This window comes from Lampris incognitus, chromosome 5 (assembly GCF_029633865.1).
Source record: "Lampris incognitus isolate fLamInc1 chromosome 5, fLamInc1.hap2, whole genome shotgun sequence".
Taxonomy (NCBI): domain Eukaryota; kingdom Metazoa; phylum Chordata; class Actinopteri; order Lampriformes; family Lampridae; genus Lampris; species Lampris incognitus.
The window spans coordinates 28,930,935-28,953,877 of NC_079215.1; the positions used below are offsets into that span (position 1 = coordinate 28,930,935).

Genomic DNA, 22,943 nt, shown 5'->3' on the forward strand with positions numbered 1-22,943 from the left:
CTATGGGGTTGTTAGTTTCACCTCTAACATACTTTTGCTAGTGGAGACGAAGATGATGGCAGTCCTAATGGTATGTGCTATAGCCAGAGCAGGTTTTCTTCCATAGATGGTGGATGGAAGCTGCCAGGAGATAGCATGTTAACCTTCGCTATTAGGCCTGCATCTGTTACCAGCTCCTGCTTAGCATGTTAACCTTCGCTGTTAGGCCTGCATCTGTTACCAGCTCCTGCTTACTTAGTGATATCATCAGTGAGGCTCATTCCTACTGCTGCTGTTCAGTCCCAACAGCTGCACGCTCTCATGGCAATCGCTATGAACAAGTATGAAATGGCATCTTAATGCTTCTGCTGCTTGATTGGTTGCTTGACCTGTTGGTGAACTCTGCCCTCCATCGCTCTGCCCCTACTACCTACTACCACCAGTAGGTGCTGTTCTCTGTGTTATGATGATCTATGCACTACCCAGCTCTGATGTCTTTTGTCTGAGCCTTCAGTTACCGAAATGTCTGTGTTTATGCTTTGCTTTATTCAGACAGAATAGTTCTCAGTGGGATTTTGTTGAACACAGATCATCACTGCCCACACTCCTCCATCCCAGCAATTCTTTGCAAGTGCATTTGTGTGTTGATGGCAGGAGTTTGCAGTATTGAGTCCTGCTCCCCTACTGATCTGTTCATAACTGTCCCTAAGTACAGCTTTTGTCAAGTAACAATTTCCATCCAGTCATTATCCAAACTGCTTATCCTGCTTTCTGGGTCGCGGGGATGCTGGAGCCTATCCCAGCAGTCATTGGGCAGCAGGCAGGGAGACACCCTGGACAGGCCGCCAGGCCATCACACACACACACATGCAAACGCACACACACACCTAGGGACAATTTAGTATGGCTGATTCACCTGACCTACATGTCTTTGGACTGTGGGAGGAAACCGGAGCACCCGGAGGAAACCCACGCAGACACAGGGAAAAGATGCAAATTCCACACAGAGGACGACCCGGGGACAACCCCCAAGGTTGGACTACCCCGAGGCTTGAACCCAGGACCTTCTTGCTTAGAGGCGACCGTGCTAACCACTGCGCCACCGTGCCGCCCCAAGTAACAATTTGTAGCCCCAAATTCTGTACAATGTGGTTGATCCCTGTCAGCGCTCTTGTGTTGAGTAGATACTGTACAATAACTCGTTTTGCAATGGTTTATCTCAATATGGTAGTGAGATTGTTGTTTTTTTTTTGTTTCCATGCACAGTGAAAGTACATTGCCCTCCTGGTAGAAACAAGGCAGGGACAAATTCACCCAATCTGTGCCTAAATGATGATGGTGGAGGGGTTAGAAACAGGGGTCTCATTAACAGACTAAGGGTAAAAGCTTGATGTGAAATTGGTGAGCTACATCAATTTTAAATTAAAAAAAAATCTAAAAAAAATTGTTACCGTAATAATCAGATTACTAAAATATAAGCTTGAAGTGAGAGCCTTATTTAAAAACAATATATGGTAGATATAGAAACAGAAGTAGGTAGTGGGCAGACACTTGCTGCAGGAGGAAAGCTGAGAAAACTAACCCTTAACCGAATTACATCTCTACTTAAACAGACCAGCACTGGGGGACTGTCTAACTGAAGACCTGTTCATAGTCTAGGGTCCTGGACCTTAACCCTTTTGTGTGTGTGTGTGTGTGTGTGTGTGTGTGTGTGTGTGTGTGCGTGTGTGCGCGCGCGTGCGTGCGTGTGTGTGTGTGTGCGCGCGCGCTTCTGTTAGCTCACACATACACCGTGGTGATGTTAGGATCATTCAACATCAGCAGCAGATCCTCTACGTGTCGACACACATTGCATCCCCCAGCACCACCTGTCAGATCAGTAGTGAAAATAGCTAAGACTACCCATGGTCTCTGTGGGAGGTGGGTATGGGGGTTGAATAGTTCAGTATTGAGTGATGCTTTTTAGCTCGACAACAGGATGTCCTGATGACAGCGTCTTCCATTTTCTCCTCTCTACAGCCCCCTATGGCTATACTGGTGTACTTCCAGTTCAAATAGGGTTAGTGTGTAGGTGGAGTGGGATTTGTCCTGGTGATTCACCCAGTCAAAGCATACCAAAAAGGGTTCAGGCCTTGGCGCAACATCCTGGGTTTGTATCTATCGGTCCGCATACCTTGGTTGCATATCTTCCTCTCTGTCACCTATCCCATCCTTTCTTGTATTTCTGTACTATCATATCTGATGAAGGCAGAAAGCTGCTAAAAAATAATAATGATGAACAGTTGTTGGAGATGGACGATTAAATTCTTACAGTCAAGCCATTTAAATGAATTGCTTTTTGCACACAAATGTACAAAGTATCACCAGGCAGCTCCAGGGGCTTTGCATGGGTGCAAAGGCAGCGGAACAAGGGTCCGGGCTCCAATCTACAATGCACTGAGAGGATTATCTTGTTTTGTTTTTTTTTGAGTTTTTCCCCCTTTTTCTCCCCAATTGTTAATTGTGTCCGGCCAATTACCCCACTCTTCTGAGCCGTCCCGGTCGCTGTTCCACCCCCTCTGCCAATCCGGAGAGGGCTGCAGACTACCACATGCCTCCTCCGATACATGTGGAGTCGCCAGCCGCTTCTTTTCACCTGACAGTGAGGAGTTTTGCCAGGGGGACGTAGCGCATGGGCGGATCATGCTATTCCCCCTCCCCCCTGAACAGGCAGCCCGGCCAACCAGAGGAGGTGCTAGTGCAGCGACCAGGACACACACCCACATCTGGCTTCCCACCTGCAGACACAGCCAGTTGTGTCTGTAGGGACACCTGACCAAGCCGGAGGTAAGATGGGGATTTGAACCAATGATCCCCGTGTTGGTAGGCAACAGAATAGGCTACACTACCTGGACGCTCCAGGATTGTCATTTTATAGCCACCACAAACCACTGTAGGGAAAACATGTATGCAACTTGTTCAATCCGATTTATCTGCACATAATGAGCCATTAAGCTTTTCTCTTTTGTTTAGATATGAGTGCTTAAAATACCAAATCTTAAGCCTAAAAATGCTTACTTGCTTTTGTACAAAGCTCAAGATGGGCACATTGGAGTTGCATTGTCAAAAACACACATTTCAGTGACAGAGAGTCTTCTCTTGACATCAGATGGGGAGGTCAGGGATGGTTGGAAGACGCGGTGTCTGAGCCGACCCCCTGACTGTTCAAATCCAAACAACAATGCCCCGGTCTGTCTGTCAAGCCTCTGAGGTATGCCGCAGGAGGCAACTGCTCAGTTGACTGGTTCAACAGCCTCACTTCAATCAGGGGAGTGGGGGGAGTTGGGAGGGTGGGATGGGAGGGAGGGGAGAGGTCACACTTCTCATCCACACCTTGAATGGCGAGGCGGACGGACGGACGGACGGTCAAAGGGAAGGCAGTAAGAAATGAATTGGCGGGGCACTGACGGTGTGATGTGGTGTTTAGTAGGGAGTTTGACTGCCTCCATGAGGACCTCTGTGAGAGCACCCACTGTCAGTCACACTGACTTTACTTTTATCCACTTCGGTCTTAATACCTGCTGGGCTGCCCATCAGCCCCACACCACAGTCTAATTCTCCCTCTCCCCCTCTCTCTCTCTCTCTCTCTCTCTGTCTGTCCGTCTACCTCTCTCTGCCTCACCAAATACGTCTCGTTCTTCTGTTTGATTGTTTATCCCTGTCCCAGTAAAGCCAGAGTAAGCCATTAATAGAAAAGCTCGCCCAAAATCTATGGCGCTCCCTTGCAACAGGTTGAGCTGTGCTCGGATTGGTTGGCCTTGCGCCTAACATTGTACACGTATTGAATACCAAAAACAACCAACCGACTGATAGTAACAACACAGACAAAATTGTCAAGTTTCTATGACAACAGGATGGCTGTTTAGTGACCACCGGCAGTCACGCAGGCCCATCATCATGGGTCATGATGTAGAATGCAGTCATCACTGTCTAATCTCCCTCATTTCTCTCCATCTCCCCTTCTTTTTGTAGTCAAGTGACAACAGTCATTTCGGGAACAGTTGTTTAGCTTTTCTCCTGGAGTGACAGTTTTCAAATATGCAATATAACCTCCTTTTTTTGGTGCAATGCTGTCCTGGAGGGTGACATACTTTAAAAGATGCTCCCTTTAATTTATATTTTATTTATCCTTTTCGGTCTTTCTTCCAAGTTCTCTGTAGGTCCTTTTAGCTTTTACCTTTTTTCACAACTGCAGATTAGGAAATCCTGCTGAAAGCAGACTTGCCGTATGATAAAAATGTAAACCGTAAATGGATAATGTTCTTACAGCTCAGCAACCCAGTACAGGACATTAATAGAAAGTTGAGTTAGTCAGCTGGCTCATTTTCATCAAACTCACCATAATCTTTCTTGCAGTACTTCTTCATGTTGATCTTCAGTTTGCCTTTGGACGCCTTGCAGTAGGAGTCACAGTCTGTGAGCAGAGAAGTGAGGTGGGTGGGGGCAGATGGTGGGAGAAAAAAAATGAAAGATAGGGTGAAAAGAATTAAGATTTAGGGAATGCAATAATGACAGTGCAGCTTAAACCATTCCTGTGGCTTCTCCGATTGACATGCATTTGTCTGTTTCCATTGTGTTGTCTAATGGCACTTGTGTGGGGGAATGCAGGCACTATAAAAGAGAGCAGACAATAAGTGTGTGTGTGTGTGTGTGTGTGTGTGTGTGTGTGTGTGTGTGTGTGTGTGTGTGTGTGTGTGTGTGTGTGTGTGTGTGTGTGTGTGTGTGTGTGTGTGTGTGTGTGTGTGTGTTGCCCTGCACTTTAGCAGGGCAACACAGACCCTTGGGCTGAGCGGGCAACAGCAAACTATACAAATTACCCATCTGCAGCCTGCCACTGCCTCACTCAGCCATCCACCCCCTGGCAGCGCTGTGGAATAGATGAAGGCATGTACCAGTCTCACCACCATGTATGCACACACACATACCTGGCCCTCCCCTTTTTGTCAACTCAGCTCCGTAAAAACAACACCAAGGTCCCCTCAAGGAACTACCCAGGGCCATGTCAAGCTTTTGCATTTAAGGTAACGTGGACAGGCGAGAAGGTGGGGTTGGCAACTATGGTGCATTTGGGGGAATAAGGGAAGGAGGAGGAGAAAAGGAGAGAAGGGGGTCATTGCCACACAAAGGGAGGTCAGGAAAGGAAAATTAGCCATCCATGGAACTCCAGGCAGGCAGCACTACTTTTTCTGTGTGTGTGGGGGGGTCCGCTCTGTAGCCGTGAACAAATAAATACCTCACTCAGGCAGAGGGGTCCCCCAGAAATGTCTCTATGGCCTTTTGCTAAGGGGGTGAGGGGGAGAATCGAGGTGCTTTGCTCAACCCAAACTCACACACACACGCACGCATGCACATTTGTTCACACACTGACGAACAACCACAAGCTCTCGCTCTCACTTTCCATGTCTCTGTCTTACACACACACACACACACACACCAACCCTGGGCAAAAGAATATTTCATCTTGTTAAACTAGTAGTAGTGCTGAAAATATTTGCTGTGTGCTCAAAATATCCTTCCGGACACTTCGACAGCCTCATCCTCGGACACACTTCGCCAGATAAAATGGAGCCACCGATCCTTGCACTTTTAAATGTCTGGAATTCTTTCATTTGCTACTTTTTCACAGGTCTGATGTGCACACATGCAACTAACTAGCCCATCTCCTTCAGAGTACCTACGCATACACGCCATCACTATGATAGATTACCAGGAGGTGAAACAGGCTCCACTCTTCTTTTTATCCCTAACCTCCACCTTGTTGAGTTGAACTCAACTTCACTGATTGCCCCATGCTATGCTGTCATACTGCCAGCCACTTACAGCGAGGGCCAGAATGTGTGACGTGAGGGCCAATTTAAAGGGGGAGGGGGGTTTCTTCACTTTTCCTACCCCTTGCTTTTGCCCTCACACAGCTGACACAAATTGGATCCAGAGTATTTTCTCAGTTTTTGTTGAACCATTGCAGGCTACAATGAGTACAGTTTAAAAAAAAAAAGAGAGAGAGAGAGGACTTAAAGATGGAAGGATTGGCTAGATGGACATAGCAAGGCGGAGGGGATGTTGTTGAAACAGTGTGGATGAAGGACCGGAGCCTGAATATGAACAAACTTCATTGTTGTGAGCAGATCTTTGCTCCATGCCTTTACCCCCTTTTATCCCCCATGTGAATGAGGTTGCCGGGGGAACACAGCGGCAAGAAAAAATGCACCCAAAAAAAAAGTGGGGGGAAGAGAGGGAGGTGGGAGGAGAATGGATACTGGTCAAGAGCAAAGGGATGGACGGGATGACAAAATAGAAGACAGCAGGGAATTTACCTTGGGGGCGGGTGGGTGGAAGAGGGGTTTTTTCTAAGATAAACCTCTAAATCGGCAGGAAAGCCTGAAGCTGATGTTTGGTTGTTGTAAATAATGAATTTTTTTAGAGGAAGTAAATGCAAAAAAAAAAAAAGGAAAAGGAAAAGAGGAGTCCATATCGACAGCACCTGATTACCATGTAAATAGTATGGTGGTGGTGGTGGGCGGGGGAGGGGGGCTTACTATGGAAAGGCAGCTTTGTTTTCTCATAACCCCCCTCGATGCCATCATGATACTTCACTTTGATAGCCTCTCGTTCCCCATTAGTGTACCCTTGAGACAAGAGCTCCAGGCCCCGCTGAGAGCCCCGAGATCCCCATTTACAGCCAGGCAGTCCCCTACCGCGAGGACAAATGTTCCCTTTGTACGCACGCTGCAAGCAGGGGAAGTGGGAATAGCCCTGCAGCACTGAGCTTAACTGTGCTTTTCGTGTTCTGGGTAGATGTCGTTACCGGAGCGCTTTGTGTCTTTTTTTTTTTTTTGGACGATTGAAAAGTAACTGAGAGGTGGGCATTTGCTCCTCTGGATCAAAGTGCTTTGCGACCATTTAGGCTAATCGTTTCCACTTGAGATCCTTCCCACTAAGCAATTTTAGGTTGATTAAATGTCTAAAAGGGAGCTAGCTGGAATGCACCGTGTAGGCTAAAACTGGTTGAAAAGTGAAAGTCTCGTAGATCTCTAAATCTCTTAGCTGGAGACAGCTGCTACTTAAGTGAATGCGATTAAATGTATTCTCGCAAAATAAATAGACTTGTGTATCTTGGAAAGTTAAAGTCGTTTGGGTGATGCTATAACGAATTAAGCCATTTGGTGTAAAAGTGGGCTACATTTAGCTGAATATATTCTGATACAGGTGAGAGCTAACGTTTAGCTGCTACATTGAAATTGGGTTTAGTCTAAAGAGGTTCTTGCTATCGGTGCTCCAAGATAACATGTGGCCCCATACAGTTTAGTATATTTGAGACAAAGCATTTTTTTTTTCATTTATCTATTTGAAGGGAAAAAAAACAAGATTATTCTTCTGCAAAACAAGCCTGAAGTCTTCTTTAACTTCATGGAGTTAAGGCTGAATTAATGTACAAATCCTAGTGTTACCATTATCATAGAAATTATTCTGTTTTATACCTAGTGTACTTCCCTGGTTTTCCTGACTTTGGCACACACACTGTCGAATAGAGATGATGTGGTGTTTGTTTTAAGAGTCCAAAATATAATGAGAGCAGTTGTGTGGGTCAAAAAAAAAAAAAGCTTGTTTGGTCCTTATTGTTACAAATCTAGGTGGCAGCTCTGTTTCAAAGCACTGAAGAGATCCAGATGCCTGCGACATTGTCACTGGCCCAACATAGAGCTGACATACAGGTCAGGCAGGGAGGCATCGGAGCAGCGGGACAAGGAGGTCTGAATAAGGGCCCAGGAGGAGGGCTTTCTCCTTTCTTAGCCAGACTGATTGAGAAACAAACTGTGGCAAATAAAGCATGTAATGAGATTATAGAGCCTAGTGCTCCACTCTGGGCTGCTGGGACCAGAACACTTGGGTTGGGCCCCGTCCAGCAGTGAGAGGGGGGGGGGTGGTAGAGAGAGAGAAGTGAGAGGGAGTTCCCCCCACCCACCCACCTACCACCACCCCATGCCCTCACACTGTAGCTGTATTGTCCAAGAGTACAGGAAGGTGGCTAGGATATGAACCACCAGTGAAGCGTCTGTTTATCCATGACCTGACTTGTTTTGGATGGGTCCCTTTCTATGGTAACCGATGTGTTTCAGAGGAGTGGAATCAGGCGCATAGTCGCTGCGGAGTCTTAATTCAGCTGGTTCGTACAAGGCAGCAGGACATATTTGCGCAGCCTAAGAAGTAAGCTGCATTGGCATCGGCCTCCGCGGCATTCACTGGCTTGCTTGCTGAACCCGCTGAATTTTTTTTTTGCACAGCAGTAGTCTGCGGTTGGTTTGCCAGGACACATAACAGCCTGCATTGCATTTTTGTGTCTCCGTTTCTTTTTCTGGTTAATTGGCTTTTTTCAAATCTCCCTATAAACCGAATCATGGTTAATGAGCAAAGCGTAGCCACGGCAAGTATACAAAAATATGTGTAAGTGACATTTTCAACTGCAGTACAATCTTTGATCATTTTGTTTCTGCAGAGAGCACCCTTGGCTGCCTTAAGGCAGGCACTTCTGTTTGCTATCAGTCAGAGAGGAGGGTGAACAAAAGCACTGTCGACCTCCTCATTTTGTTAGGGAGGGCTTTGAGCACCAAAAAAAAAAACTCAAATAAGAAAGTTTCGTGAAGACACTTAGATAGAAGGCCTTTTTTTTTTTTGCTGCTTTCCTGCAAATTGTCCTTCTAGCCGTCCAGTGTCTCTGCCGCCTCTCACTCTCACATTAGATTCAGCACTCGCAATAAGATCCCACGATGATATGCCTGTAATGCACCAAACAGGGCGTGTGGGGAAAAACTCATGTCCAAAAAATCTTAGGAGGGGTTCCACCACAATTTCTGATCACTTCCAGCCCTTGGACACACACACACACACACACGCAAACTAACACTCACACATAGTGCACACATGACTTGACCGTGTTGTCCCTATCCTCGTCATTCTTATCACCACAATCCTCCCCCTCTTTCTTCTCATCATCATTCATTACTTTCACAGCCCGTACATCCTGACAGGCCAGGGAGGCCGATACAGGTCATCAGTGGTTAATCCCCTTCACATTGCGTTGCCGTTCAGACATCTCTGTCACGACGCAAGGGGAGTGGCGACTCACACCATGCGTGACCTACCAGCACAATATGTGTTTTGTCTAGGCTAAACCAGCAAAGGTATTTGCTATGCATTCCAGCTTTCCATGTGGTCAAGGGGTGAGACCCTGGTTGCAAGAGACAAATTAATATCCACTCTGTTCTCCAACCCCCTCCCCAATCCTCCATTAACACACACACACACACACACACACACACACACACACACACACACACACACACACACACACACACACACACACACTCTAAACTGAAGCTCAAGGAGGCACCTGCCTCACAGCTGTCAGCCCAACACCGTTCGTCATCCACACGCATATGTGGATGCACACATTGTCAAAATTTTTCATATTCTTATATACTTACTTTCCTAATTAGACCCATGAACTCTCTGCGTTCCTAGTCTGAGTCCTTGATTTTATCTTCCTATTTTTTCCCCTTCCATATTCTTCTCATGCATTTCCCCATATGTTCTTCTCCTCATTCTCAACATTTTCTGCTTTGTCTCCTATCTATCTTTGTCTTCTGGCTTAACTACGTTGGGGAAGTGTGGAACCCATGGAGCCATACCTAGCTCAAGTGAAACTGGTAGCAAGTCACAACCAGTGGAGTACCCAAGACACTGCTGCTCATGTTGCCCTGGCACTCGAAGGGAATGCGCTGCAGGTATTGCTCGACCTTATGCCGTCAGAACAGCAGGATTACAAGACACTGGCCGCTGTTTTAGACCGATGCTTTGGTCAACGGGTCTCTACTGACAGCATGCGAGACCCACTGGCCCGCCGACACCACCAAGAGGGCGAGACCCTGGGAACCTATGCAGCAGACGTGCACTTCTTTGCACATCGTGGCTACCCCACCTTTGATCCAGCAGCTCGTGATGAGTTAGCCCTGAGTGCCTTCATCCAGGGGCTCACCCCAGAGAGGTTGAAGGAGCACCTCCGCATCACGGCACCTACAGCCTTCAAGACTGCATTGGAAGAGGCAGAGAGGGTGGAGGCTGTGATGGCCCCACACAACCAACCAAGACCCCGAGTGCGTCAGGCTGAGGTCCACGCAGATGAAGGAGACGTCGAAAGAGGGGTTGTCTGCCAGGCTTGTCCGTCACCACGCCGAAAGCAACCAGGACGACGCCAACCACCCTTCAGACCTTGGTCGCCTCATGATCCATGCTACCGCTGTGGAGAAGCGGGGCACAAGGCCCGTGACTGCCCTGCCCCTGCACCACGACGCCATAGCACTCCCCAGTCAGAAAACTAGAATGGGGTGGCACCGCGGGGAGACTGCTACCCAGCCAACCGACCATATCCCCCATTAAGAACTCTTCCCAGATCGGCAGAGTGGGCCACGCACACGGTCTCTTATCTTTGTTGCTCCATTGGAGGACACCGCTGCTGGGCCCTTGTGGACACAGGGTCCACCATCTCCATTGTGCGTCCAGGGGTGCTGCCAGAGACAGAGTGGAGGCCCACCACCTGTAAAATCAGAACTGTGACTGGGGAACTAACCAGCATGCTGGGGAACAGAGCACTGCAGGTGCGGGCAGGGAAAGTTGCAGCCACCCACGAGTTTTGGTTGGCTGAAATACAAGACCCTTGCATCATCGGGCTAGATTTGCTGACTCGCTGGGGGGCTCTGGTCGATGTGTCGAGTAATGCCATTCACCTTGGCACAGAGACCCTGGCCCTCTGGCGCCGTCCAGAGAGGAAGGTGGGACGTATCCACATCCAGCCAACTCCACCTGTCACCATGCCGCCGCAGCCGCCCCCACCTCCACTGTCAACCGAGGGGATGACGACACTGCCCAGCCCACCAACAATGACGACGACCCTCATTGAGGCTACCATTCCTCAGACACCCTCGCCGGACACTGTTGCCGCCATCCAGGATCTGTATCAGCGGAGCAGTGAAGGGCTGGACCCTCAGCAGAGTCAACAGCTGAAAGACCTGCTCCAACAGTTCGCTGAGATTTTCGCTGCACGTGAAGAGGAGTGCACCCAGACCAACCTGGTGCAGCACACAATCGACACTGGTACAACCCCACCCATTAGACTGCGACCCTACCGGTTAGCGCTTGCCAAGCGTGAAGCTGCAGAGCGGATGATTCTAGAGATGGCTGCGGCCGGGGTGATAGAGCCATCCAATAGCCCTTGGGCCGCCCCTGCCATCCTGGTCAAAAAGAAAGATGACACCTGGAGGTTCTGTGTGGACTTTCGTCGGCTGAACAATGCAACTCGCAAGGACTCCTACCCCTTGCCCCGCATTGAAGATGCTCTGGACCACATCGCAGGGTCACAGTGGTTCAGCTCACTTGACCTACGGAGCGGTTACTGGCAGGTGGAGCTGGCACCAGTAGCCAGACCCAAGATGGCCTTCACCATCGGTCAGGGACTCTGGCAGTTTCGTGTGATGCCCTTTGGTCTCTGCAATGCCCCCGCCACGTTCGAGAGACTAATGGAGAGGGTGCTGGCTCACATTCCCCGCAACCGGTGCATGGTTTACCTTGATGACCTTCTGGTTCATGCCGCTGACTTCGAGCTGGCCCTAGAGAACCTCCGTCAGGTCTTCCAAGCCATTCGGGGGGCGGGCCTGCGCCTGCACCCCAAGAAATGCAACCTCCTTCGACGTGAGACCAAGTTTTTGGGCCATGTGGTGGGGGCAGAGGGCATGGCCCCTGATCCTACTAAGGTGGAGGTGGTCGAGAAATGGCCAGTTCCGCGAAACGTCAGCGAGGTGCGCAGCTTCACGGTACTCGTCTCCTACTACCGACGTTTTGTGTGCAACTTTGCCTCCATTGCCAGTCCCCTACACTGTCTCACCGAGAAGGGACGGGAGTTCCACTGGGACGACAACTGTGCAGCCGCCTTTGCCCGGCTCCGCACTGCCTTGATCACTGCACCCATCCTGGCCCTTCCTGATCCTAAGTGCCGCTTCATCGTGGACACAGACGCCAGCAATGTGGGGCTGGGGGCCATCCTGTCTCAGGAAGTTGCTGGGGGAGAGAGAGTGGTGGCTTACTACAGTCGTGTCTTGAGCTGCCCTGAACGCAATTACTGTATTACACGACGCGAGCTCCTGGCGGTGGTCGCGGCGTTCAATCATTTTCACCCCTATCTCTATGGCCAGACCTTTCTCCTGCGGATGGATCATGCGGCCCTGATCTGGCTGCTCAGCTTTAAGGAGCCCGAAGGCCAGGTGGCTAGGTGGATTGAGGAGCTGCAGAGCTACGACTTCGAGACCCAGCACCGAGCTGCAGATGCCCTCTCCCGTCGTCCCTGCAAGGATTGTAGACACTGTGAGCGCCAAGAGGAGCGAGACAGAGCAATCCTCCAAGTGTCCACCACGCGGCAGGTTGAGCCAGAGGAGGCGTGGCTGATGGCAATGGACAAGCAGGAGTGGCAAACAGCGCAGGATAGTGATCCCACCCTGACCAGGGTGGGACAGTGGGTCGATGCCAAGGCATGCCCCCACTGGCAAGCTGTCTCTGCCATGTTGGTGGAGACCAAGGCCTACTTTTCCCAGTAGGCCACCTTGGCCCGGCGTGATGGACTGTTGTACCGGGTCTGGCAAGCGCCGGGCCGGGGAAGAAGTGTGTGGCAATTACTGGTGCCCAAGGACTGGCGCCAACGAGTGCTACGGGCAGCCCACGGCTCGGTGGGGGCAGGTCACTATGGGGTGGCAAAGACGCTGAACAAACTGCGCCAACGGTTCTACTCGGCCGGATGCAGGCATGACACTGAACTTTTTGTGCACTGTTGTGATGCCTGCACTGCCAAGAAAGGACCAACCAGACGCTCCCATGCCCCTCTACAACAATATCAGGTGGGGGCCCCCATGGAACGGGTCGGTGTGGACTTTCTTGGCCCATTTCCCACCACAGACAACGGAAACCGGTACGTCCTTGTGGCCATGGACTACTTTACCAAATGGCCTGAGGCGTATGTGGTCCCAGACCAGAGCGCTGCCACTACAGCCGAGCGGCTGGTGTGTGAGATGTTCTGTCGGTTCGGTGCGCCCGAAGAAATACACAGCGATCAGGGGTGGAACTTCGAGGCACAGGTATTCGCTGAGGTGTGTCAACGCATGGGGGTGAAGAAGACCAGGACAACGCCCCTCCACCCCCAGAGCGACGGACTGGTGGGGAGGTTCAATCGAACGCTCACCACACAACTCGCTATTGTCACCTCACGGCACCAGCGAGACTGGGACTGTCATCTACCCCTGGTCCTGTGGACGTACCGGTCGGCAGTACAAGAAAGTACTGGGTGTACACCGGCCGCGCTCATGTTCGGGAGAGAACTGCGGACCCCTGTGGACTTAGCCTTTGGCATGCCCCCGGGTACTGACCTTCCCAAGATACCCGGTTTCGAGTACCTGCGGGACCTCCAACAACGTCTGGCCGAGGCACATGAGTTTGCTCGGCAGCATCAGGAACAGGCAGGTGCAAAACAAAAGCGGGCATATGACACTCGTTGTCAGGGCCGCTCCTTCACCCCAGGAGCAAAGGTGTGGGTCTTCAACCCCACCCGGAAGAGAGGAGTCTGCCCCAAGCTCGCCAGCCAGTGGGTGGGGCCCTGTGAGGTGTTGGAGCAGCTTTCGGATGTTGTGTACCGGGTGAAACTGTGTGTCCGGGGGCGGGTGGTAGTTCTGCACCGGGACCGTTTGGCACCTTACCGCCCCTTGGCTGAAGAACCTGTAGATCAGTTTAGCCCCCCCCGGGACGGTCCCTCCTACACCCACAGGCCCTACCAACCGGACAGACAGTGGGGAACAGGGACCCGTGCCCCCGCAGCAGTGGAGACGGCTTCCCCTTCGCTATAGGGACTTTGTTGTCGGCTGAGGACAGGCGACACGCTGGAGGGGGTAATGTAGCGAAGTTGCTACCACGTCAGAATTGTGCCAATTGTCCTGTTTTACCCATCAGGCACTGCGTGCAGATTGTCAGTTGTTATTAAATGTTTTGTAAGTGTTTTATGTGGTTTTATGTGTTTATGTGATTACTATTTGTTGTGGTGTAATTGTAGTTGTCATTCTGTTGTGTTGTGTAACCTTGTAACTGAAACCCTGAACAACTTTGTTGTTCGAGATGATTAACCCCATGTATTGTGTCACATTTCTGTAAGTTCTTGTTTCTGTGTGAGTTCAATAAAGGGGCTGCAAAGTTACCTTTGTCGTTGCGTCTACGTTCGCCACAATATATAGGTTTCAAGCTAAAATCTATACTGCATACAACGGGTACTAGTAGATACTGTTAAATTCAATGTTTAAGGTTCTCATTTGTAAACCGTGGTAGAGTTGGATGTTTTGTCACCGACCCGGTCAAAATAGTGAATTATATGAATCTTCCAATTTTCTTTGTACGGGTATTCATGCATTTGCTGCGGATGAATGGGCAGGCCAGTGCTTTCACAGCCCTTTACCAGGATGTCTCGATGAAGTAAAAAAGAAAATCCTTACATCCCAAAGTGGACACACACATTCCTGACAAGGGGGCAGGGGGGTGGGGATGGTGGTGGTTGGTGGTGGGGGGTTGCAGGGAAAAACAGATATTCCTAGCAGATATTCCGACATGGCACCACCCACCGTGTTAAATGAAGACAAAGCGTGAAACAGAGGGAGACAGAGGAGGTGGAGGGCAAAGAAAAAAAAGGGGGCTGAAGGAGAAAAGAGAAAGAGAGGGCGAGGTGGAGGAGGGTTTGAGACCAATAGTTCCCCGACTGTGCTGTCAATCGAGGCTGTCAGAGGAGCGTTAGGGGACCTCCGAGGGTCTGACAACAGCTGCAGGAGCCTCCCGCATGCTAGACCTATGCAAATACAAATACACACACACACACACACACACACACACACACACACACACACACACACACACACACACACACACACACACACACACAAATTCATACAGACAGACAGACATACAGATCCTTGGTCTCCTGTGACTGCATGAGTGAGACAGAGGAAATTAGCTGCTTGCTGGATGACTCAACTTTTTCCATCATGGGGCCAAAGGGCAAACTATGCAGCCTTTGCTGTTTATTCCAACTGGCTATGTAGAGGTTAAGCCTGTTTACTCGACATATGCTGCACTTGTAACGTAATTCAGTTTCTGTCCTTATATATTTATAGTCTGTCATAAATTGTATAGCAGTATACAAGCATACAATGAAAATGAGTGATTTTGCAATCACTTAAGGGGATGAAAACAAAAAGAGAGAAGAAAAGAGGCAATAACCTCTAGAAAATATAGTCAAATCTAAATACACAAGATCTATTTTAAATGGCCTTTATGCCATAGTTGTTACAACATCTTCAGTGTTGTGATGGTACGATGGCCATCGGTGGCCACTGAATTAGAGCGAGACCCAATTGCCTCATCCCAACCAAGAAGCAGCTTCTCCTCCTTATGCAGGAAAGAGCGCGAGCGAGGGTAACACTGAGAAAGAGGCTTGTGTAGAGAAAAAGATGAGATGGGGGAAAAAAAATCAACAAATCAAATGAACTCCAAGGCCCCAAACTTCACCAACACCCCACTGTGCCGCAGTTAGACTGATTAATTGGCCTAAGAGTGAGAGACTAAAGCTACCGCTTAATTGATTTAATATTCATGCACCCCTAATAAGGAGTGGGAAGGCAAGAGGGATCCAATTTGTGCAGCGCTCTTTTTATTTTACACTTGTGGAAGAATACTGGAACGAGGTGGGGGTTGATCCATTGAACCTTTCCAAATCTACAAACAGAATGAATGAAAACGCAAGCCGCTTTATTTTGTAATTGTAGGCTACAATGAAATCTGTTCTCTACATTTAACTCATCCTATTGTATAGGAACAGTGGGCAGCCGCAGCGCCTGGGGGACCAACTCCAGTTCTTCTTTCCATGGCCTTGGTCAGGGGCACAGGCAGGAGTATGAACCCTAACATGCAAGTCTTTTTCTCACCAGCGTCCTCTCAATCTTTTTGCCCAGGCAGGATGTGCATCGATGTGTGTTGCGATTTCTCTACATTACATTTCTGATCAAGATTCGAGCATATACACAACAATGTGCAAAACAACAGATTAAGTCAGCATTCGCGTCTGTCAAATATACATGAAGTATTCGAGACACAGCTCTTACTCACCAGATGGTTCCTCTGTACTGCTGGCTGTGGTTGTTGGAGGTGCGATTGGAATCTCTGCTCCCGGAGAAAACATAACACAGACACAAAGCCAGATCAGTTCCATTATATCACATGAACTCCAGGTCACATCAAAGTCCAAATACACAAAAGGAAAATATTTCAGAGTTTGGGTAATGAGTTGTTGTTTTTTTCCCCCCTTTCTTTTCTTCTTAGCAGACGAGCATTTTAGTGTGCATGCTCAAAGATTTTGCTAAGCTGTGAACCTGCTCTTAAACTACGGGTTCCCTCATTGGAAGGGTAGCACCTTTCTTTGCTGCGGCTCAGGTGGAGATATATATCTAAGAGATAAGATGGAAAAAGGGCAATGCAATCATGTTTCTATCTGAGGGCCGAGGGGTGTGAAATATGTAACTTTTGGCTGTTTTCTTTGCCCCTCCTCAGCTCCCCATACCCGGTTCGACCTGCTGTTGTATATGTGAAGCCATAACAGAGATAGCGGCGGTTTTGTTGTACCAAGACTTGATTCGCTCAGCCCTCCTTCATGCTGTCTATTGTATGCACAAATGGAAAGTGATACTTAGACGGACCGTGCATAAAGAGCACTGCTCTTATCTCCAAAGGTGTAGGATTGTCACAGAAGATGAAAGAAAGAAGAAAAAACCTCGCAGATAACATGATGCATGTTTGATACTGAAGGCAGGGGCAGATCGAAGGGCCCATCAGAGAGTGGCAGGGTGAGAACAAAGTGCACAAACACAAAGAAATGTAAAAAACAAGGAGAAAGACAGTACAGAGGGCCAAGACCGTGGTTGTTTTAGTTATGATGATGACTTGATGAATTAAAGTCCCCATGAAATCAAAATAGATATTTAAATTTTTTTCAATCACAAATGTCTTGCACCGATCGTCACCTTTACACCAATGACAAAAAAAGTAGTTTTGTAGCTATTCTTAGTGGTATTTTAGAGTTTGTAATTTCCTGGAAAATTATTAAAAAAATTTTTTTTAACTCATCCTGCACCTGGGGAGATACTATACTAATTTTGTGTCCAGTGAAGCACTTCCTCGAATTTTTATATCCCTCCCCATGACTATAAATTCTGCCAGTTAGCAACCGGCGCACGGGACCTATGAGCTAGCTAGCAGTGATGGGTCATCGCTGTGTTTTTAGTCGGTCGCCTCGGCTGGGGAGATCCGCGAAAAGGGTCTGTTGCGCATCCAGAGTCATCGCTGCACACCGCCGTAACCCAGTCCCCTCCGCCAGCACAGCATCGGACACCGTCTCGTGGGGCCCCCTTCTGCCTGCGGGCTATTGGCTACTGTAAACCCCAATCGATATCCACGACAAGTCCCTCCCTAGCTTCCTGTTTTACAGGAAACATGTGTGGAATCAAATAGCAAGCACTCTGCTAGCTGTTTCATGGGGTCTTTTTTTGGGGGGGGGATTTTTTTCTATTTCTTATTTTATCTTCTACTTCTATTTCTATTTTTCTTATTTCTATTTATTTCTATTTTCTTGTTATCATGTATCTTGTTCGTTTTTCTTTACTAGAGCGTGAGTGTCTGTAATAGGACCCAATTTCCCCTCGGGGATGAATAAGGTATTCTGATTCTGATTTTTCCCCCTTTTTCTCCCCAATTGTATCTGGCCAATTGCCCCACTCTTCTGAGCTGTCCCAGTCGCTGCTCCACCCCCTCTGCCGATCGGGGAGGGCTGCAGACTACCACATGTCTCCTCCGATACATATGGAGTCGCCAGCCTCTTCTTTTCACCTGACAGTGAGGAGTTTCGCCAGAGGGACATAGCGCGTGAGAGGATCACGCTATCCCCCCAGTTCCCCCTCCCCCCTGAACAGGCACCCTGACCTGGTCCCCACACCCATACCTCCTCTGGTCAGAGGAGGCGCTAGTGCAGCAACCAGGACACATAACCACATCCGGCTTCCCACCCACAGACATGGCCAATTGTGTCTGTAGGGACGCCCAACCAAGCTGGAGGTAACACAGGGATTCGAACCGGCAATGCCCGTGTTGGTAGGAAATGGAATAGACCGCTACGCTTCCCAGATGTGTTTCATGGGGTCTTTAAGGAAGAAAGAAAGAATCAATTAATTTTATTCAAAAAAGAAATCCTCCACTGTTGGCCAGGACTGCAACTGCATCCTGCATCGTATATAAGCGTCCTTCTCTCTGAACATAGAAAACATACAAGTAAACCATAAATCACAACCTCTCTCAGCAGTAAACCCACACCCACACACACACCCACACACACACACACACACACACACACACACACACAGAGTTGATTTGTGGACATAATCAGGCTTTTCCATAAAAGAATCAATTTGTATAATGAGAACAAGGCTGCCAAAACAATGGCGCCTGAAGTCCTGAGGTTCCTTTTGCGGACTCGTCATGTCATTGTCAACCGAGCTACCAATCTTCCATTTTGACTTTCTGTTCCACCACCACGTGTGCCAGTTCAAATAATGCGCCTGTTTCTCATAATTTGATTCATGTGGATTTATGGCTCACAAGGCTGGATGGTAAACATGAAGTCAGGGATATATTATAGCTCATTGTTATAATGAAAACTTGGCAAGCACTACTGGTAAATCTAATGGAGGGCTGTTGCAATGAAACAAGATTACTCACTGATTATCAGAGAAACTACAGCGACATCATTTCCATCTCTCAGGAATCCTCACGTGTTTTACACTTCTACTCTTAAGCGACTTTTCCCTGGGAAAAGGAAGATATCGAACATCTGATATTTATGCCTAAATTATTCATTTTCTGGACCTCTGCCGAACATAGCCCTTTAAAGAGCTGCTCTGTAAAACCATTTAATCCCTAGCATCTGATTGTATTATTAAAGAAACACCAATTAAGATGTGTTGCTTTGATAATAGATTGAAGGGCTGGTTGAAATCTATGAGTTGCAGTTGCAAAATATACAAGCTGTCAATAGCTACGGGGCTATAATTCACAACTTGTTTTTAAGCACCGGCCTTCCCCGAGGCAGTGTCATGCATACTTAAACAAAAGCTTTTTGAATGCACACTTTGGCTTAAAAAACAGCCGGCGGGTGCTGAGAACTTGCTGCCTGAGGATTTGAAAGCAAGAAATATTTGGCATTGCTGCACATTCTGCAACCCCGATTTTCATGTGGTTTATTCTGACTTAAGGGCTCTGGCCTAGGCTTTCCTCTGCAGATTTGTTGGGACAGATATGCAAAGAAGACTGTGCTGCCATAACCTGGGAGTTCGGGTTTAATGATGCGCTTTATTTAAACCAACAGGTTTACAAGTGATGCTATCGACAGTTGGACACTTGGCATTTGTCTGAAGGAAGGCGGTGGAGGAGGAGACAGAAACCAGTGAGAATGTGACTGCTGTTGTTTGGTGTATATTAGGTGGCAGTTTTGCGTCAGAATGTACTATAGACTGGTGTGTGTGTGTGTGTGTGTGTGTGTGTGTGTGTGTGTATGTGTGTGTGTGTGTGTGTGTGCGTGTGCGTGCGCCGTCTTCTTGATGTTTCTGGTCTCCCCCTTGCTCTCACAGGAGTGTGTATGGGACATGACCCCAGCTATATTTTTCCACAGCGAGTTTATTGAGGCATCAAACGGGCAGGTATAATATATCATATGGTAAAGACTGGTTCCACGTACTTATGCAGGGGGCAATGGGCGAACGGCTCTGCTGGTAGCCTTTAGCACAGCGGTTGCACGTGATACCAGTCACGCCGTCTTTACAGGGACATTGGCCTGTGGTTTGGTTACAGGTTTTGCCAGCAGCACCCACGGGATGGCAATCACATGCTGCGAGAAAACAGAGGAAGAAAGAGAGGCACAGTGAGTGGTCACACACATGTGGGGGAGATACACACACATATATATACACACACACACGTACATATAAAGAGAGTACAGGTAGGTACACTAAAGTTATAACAGCAGTGGTGGCAAAAATAACAAGACTCAGAAACAGGAAGTGTTGAGAGACAGGTGAAGCCGTGCGTAGAGAGACACAGAAATCACTCGGGTTCGACACAATGCCACAAGTTTGATTTGCAAGGGAGTCTCACGACCTGTTGCAGCTGTCATTCCACAACCGATGAGTCTCTCTCCTTCAGTACATGGACATTTGTTGACGCTCTGGTATTATTAGTCCAAGGATGATACTTTAAAAACCCATCACAGAAACCATTTCGATTGACTCGCCACACAGACACACACTGAAGGGCGATGTGTGTCAGTGGGTGTGTTTGTGTGCATGCGTTTAAGGTGCCTGTGTGTGAGCATGCATTCCTATGTGTGAGGAAGGAGTAGGCGTTGAGCGCGTTCACCAAATGATCAGATAATGAAGGATAATCCTTAATTGTCTGTTTCTGATTAATGCAGTGCTTTGAACGCCAGCCCAAAATGTCTGTCACAGTCCTCCCCTGAACTGGGGGGTCTATGCAACACATATGCTTTAGGAATGCAACCATTTTCTCATTGCCCACCCCAATCCCAACCCTTAATTTATTTCAAACCCAAACTTCTGTCAGATGTAAATGAGTGTCGAATAACAGTTGTCTGAGAGTTGGCTCCTTTTCATCAAAATAGTTATTTTAACTAACGGTCCGGACGTTGTACCGTACCGTTGTGGTGAAGAGGGGGCTGAGCCAGAAGGCAAGGCTCTCAATGTACCAGTCAATCTTCGTTCCAACCCTCACCTATGGTCATGAGCTTTGGGTAGTGACCGAAAGGGTGAGATTGCGGATACAAGCGGCTGAAATGAGTTTCCTCCGTTTGGTGTCTGGGCTCAGCCTTAGAGATAGGGTGAGGAGCTCGGACATCCAGAGGGAACTTGGAGTAGAGCTGCTGCTCCTTCGCATCTAAAGGAGCCAGTTGAGGTGGTTCGGGCATCTGATTAGGATGCCTCCTGGACGCCTTCCTTTGGAGGTTTACCGGGCATGGCCAACTGGGAGGAGACCCCGGGGTAGACCCTGGACTCACTGGAGGGACTACATGTCCAATCTGGCCTGGGAATGCCTTGGGATCCCCCAGGAGGAGCTGGAGGGTGTTGCTGGGGAGAGGGATGTGTGGAGTGCCCTACTTAGCTGGCTGCCACCGCGACCCGAGCCCGGAGAATCGGCTGAAGATGAATGAATGAATGAGTTATTTTAAATAGTTTTTGACTACTCTGACAAAAAGAGAGGAGTTTGGATTAAAAGCATGCCACACGGTAAATACATAAAATCCTTTCGGTTTAATCCAGAACCGAGTTTTCTCTGTAATGTATCACCATTTTGCCTTCTTTTAAAAAAAAAAAAAAATTCCCGACTTTTTCTCCCCAATTGCACTTGGCCAATTTCCCCACTCTCCCGAGCCATCCAAGTTGCTGCTGCATCCCTTCTGCTGATCCGGGAAGGGCTGCAGACTACCACATGTCTCCTGTGATACATGTGGAGTCACCAGCCTCTTCTTTTCACCTGACAGTGAGGAGTTTCACCAGGGGGACGTAGCGCATGGGAGGATCACGCTATTCCTCCCAGTTCCCCCTTCCCCTGAACCGGCTCCCTGACTGACCAGAGGAGACGCTAGTGCAGCGACCAGGTCACATACCCATATCCGGCTTCCCACCCGCAGACACGGCTGATTGTGCCTGTAGGGAAGCCGGACCAAGCAGGAGGTAACACGGGGATTCGAACTGGCGATCCCTGTGTTGGTAGGCAACGGAATAGACCGCTACATTACCCAGATGCCTCTGCCTTCTTTCTTTTTTTTAAAAGTCACTGAAGCCAAATGAGGTGATTTGTTATTATACTATTATTAGAGCTGTATATCCCAGATGGCCAGTGTGTTGTATTTTCTGTTGACTGCCTGGTCAATATTCGAAAGCCAATAACTTTGACTCAAAGCCAAGGGATTGGGCCTGCTGTGTTCAAGACCTGAACCTCCCTTCTTATATTTTCTGTGTTCTGTTACTCGTACCTCGGAAACCCTTCAGAGGTGCAGCTGAAGTATGTACTTTGTGGTCTGTGGGGGGTATTTAGTGGTTAGGCATCAGTCAGGTTTGTGACCAACAATGCTGTTTTTAAGGTTCTTATGACTGCAATACAAAATTATAGTATAGAATTCATGATATGTACTGTATGCCCAGAACATTTATTTCATAATTTTAGATGAATATCAGTGTGATAGGCCGAACTACAGGTAGCTAAACACCAAACACCAAACCAAAAAAGGTTTCTGTAGTCTTACCTAGTTGACAAAGAAGACACCCATGCAGATGGATGCTGGATGCCTTACAACCATCGATGTGTAAATTCATTCCATCAGCGTAGTCGTACATATATAAACGTCTATGAGACATGGATACAAATCCACTTACCTCTGATAAAAATAAACAAGGTTAACTTTCCATGCAAAATTGTATACCCTGTTCAGGGTGAAATCCTCCAGAACAACATATTGGTTTGGTCCTGGGAAGTATTGTGACCATGTAGATAGCTCTTTATACTTTTTCATACATACTTTTGCAGGAATCTCAGTCATAGTGTGTCAGTCTGCACTTGCACACACGTCTTTCTGCCTGTCTCTCTTATTCATTCTCCTACTATTTTATCACTATTGTCTGTTTCCTGTGATTCAGCTGCCGTTGTTGCTCTTATCTCAATGTGACACAGAACTGGTGTGT

General features: G+C 48.2%; 1 protein-coding gene across 1 annotated transcript in view; it reads right to left on the reverse strand.

Moving 5' to 3' along the window:
- The window catches only part of ntn1a (netrin 1a), a 97,969-nt gene that overhangs the window by 2,259 nt on the left and 72,767 nt on the right, over positions 1 to 22,943 (reverse strand). The window contains exons 3-5 of the mRNA XM_056280861.1: positions 19,928 to 20,077; positions 16,255 to 16,308; positions 4,358 to 4,432 (exon numbers count right to left, since the gene is read on the reverse strand). Coding sequence (XP_056136836.1) covers positions 4,358 to 4,432; positions 16,255 to 16,308; positions 19,928 to 20,077 — 279 coding nt within the window. The remainder of the gene's footprint in view (positions 1 to 4,357; positions 4,433 to 16,254; positions 16,309 to 19,927; positions 20,078 to 22,943) is intronic.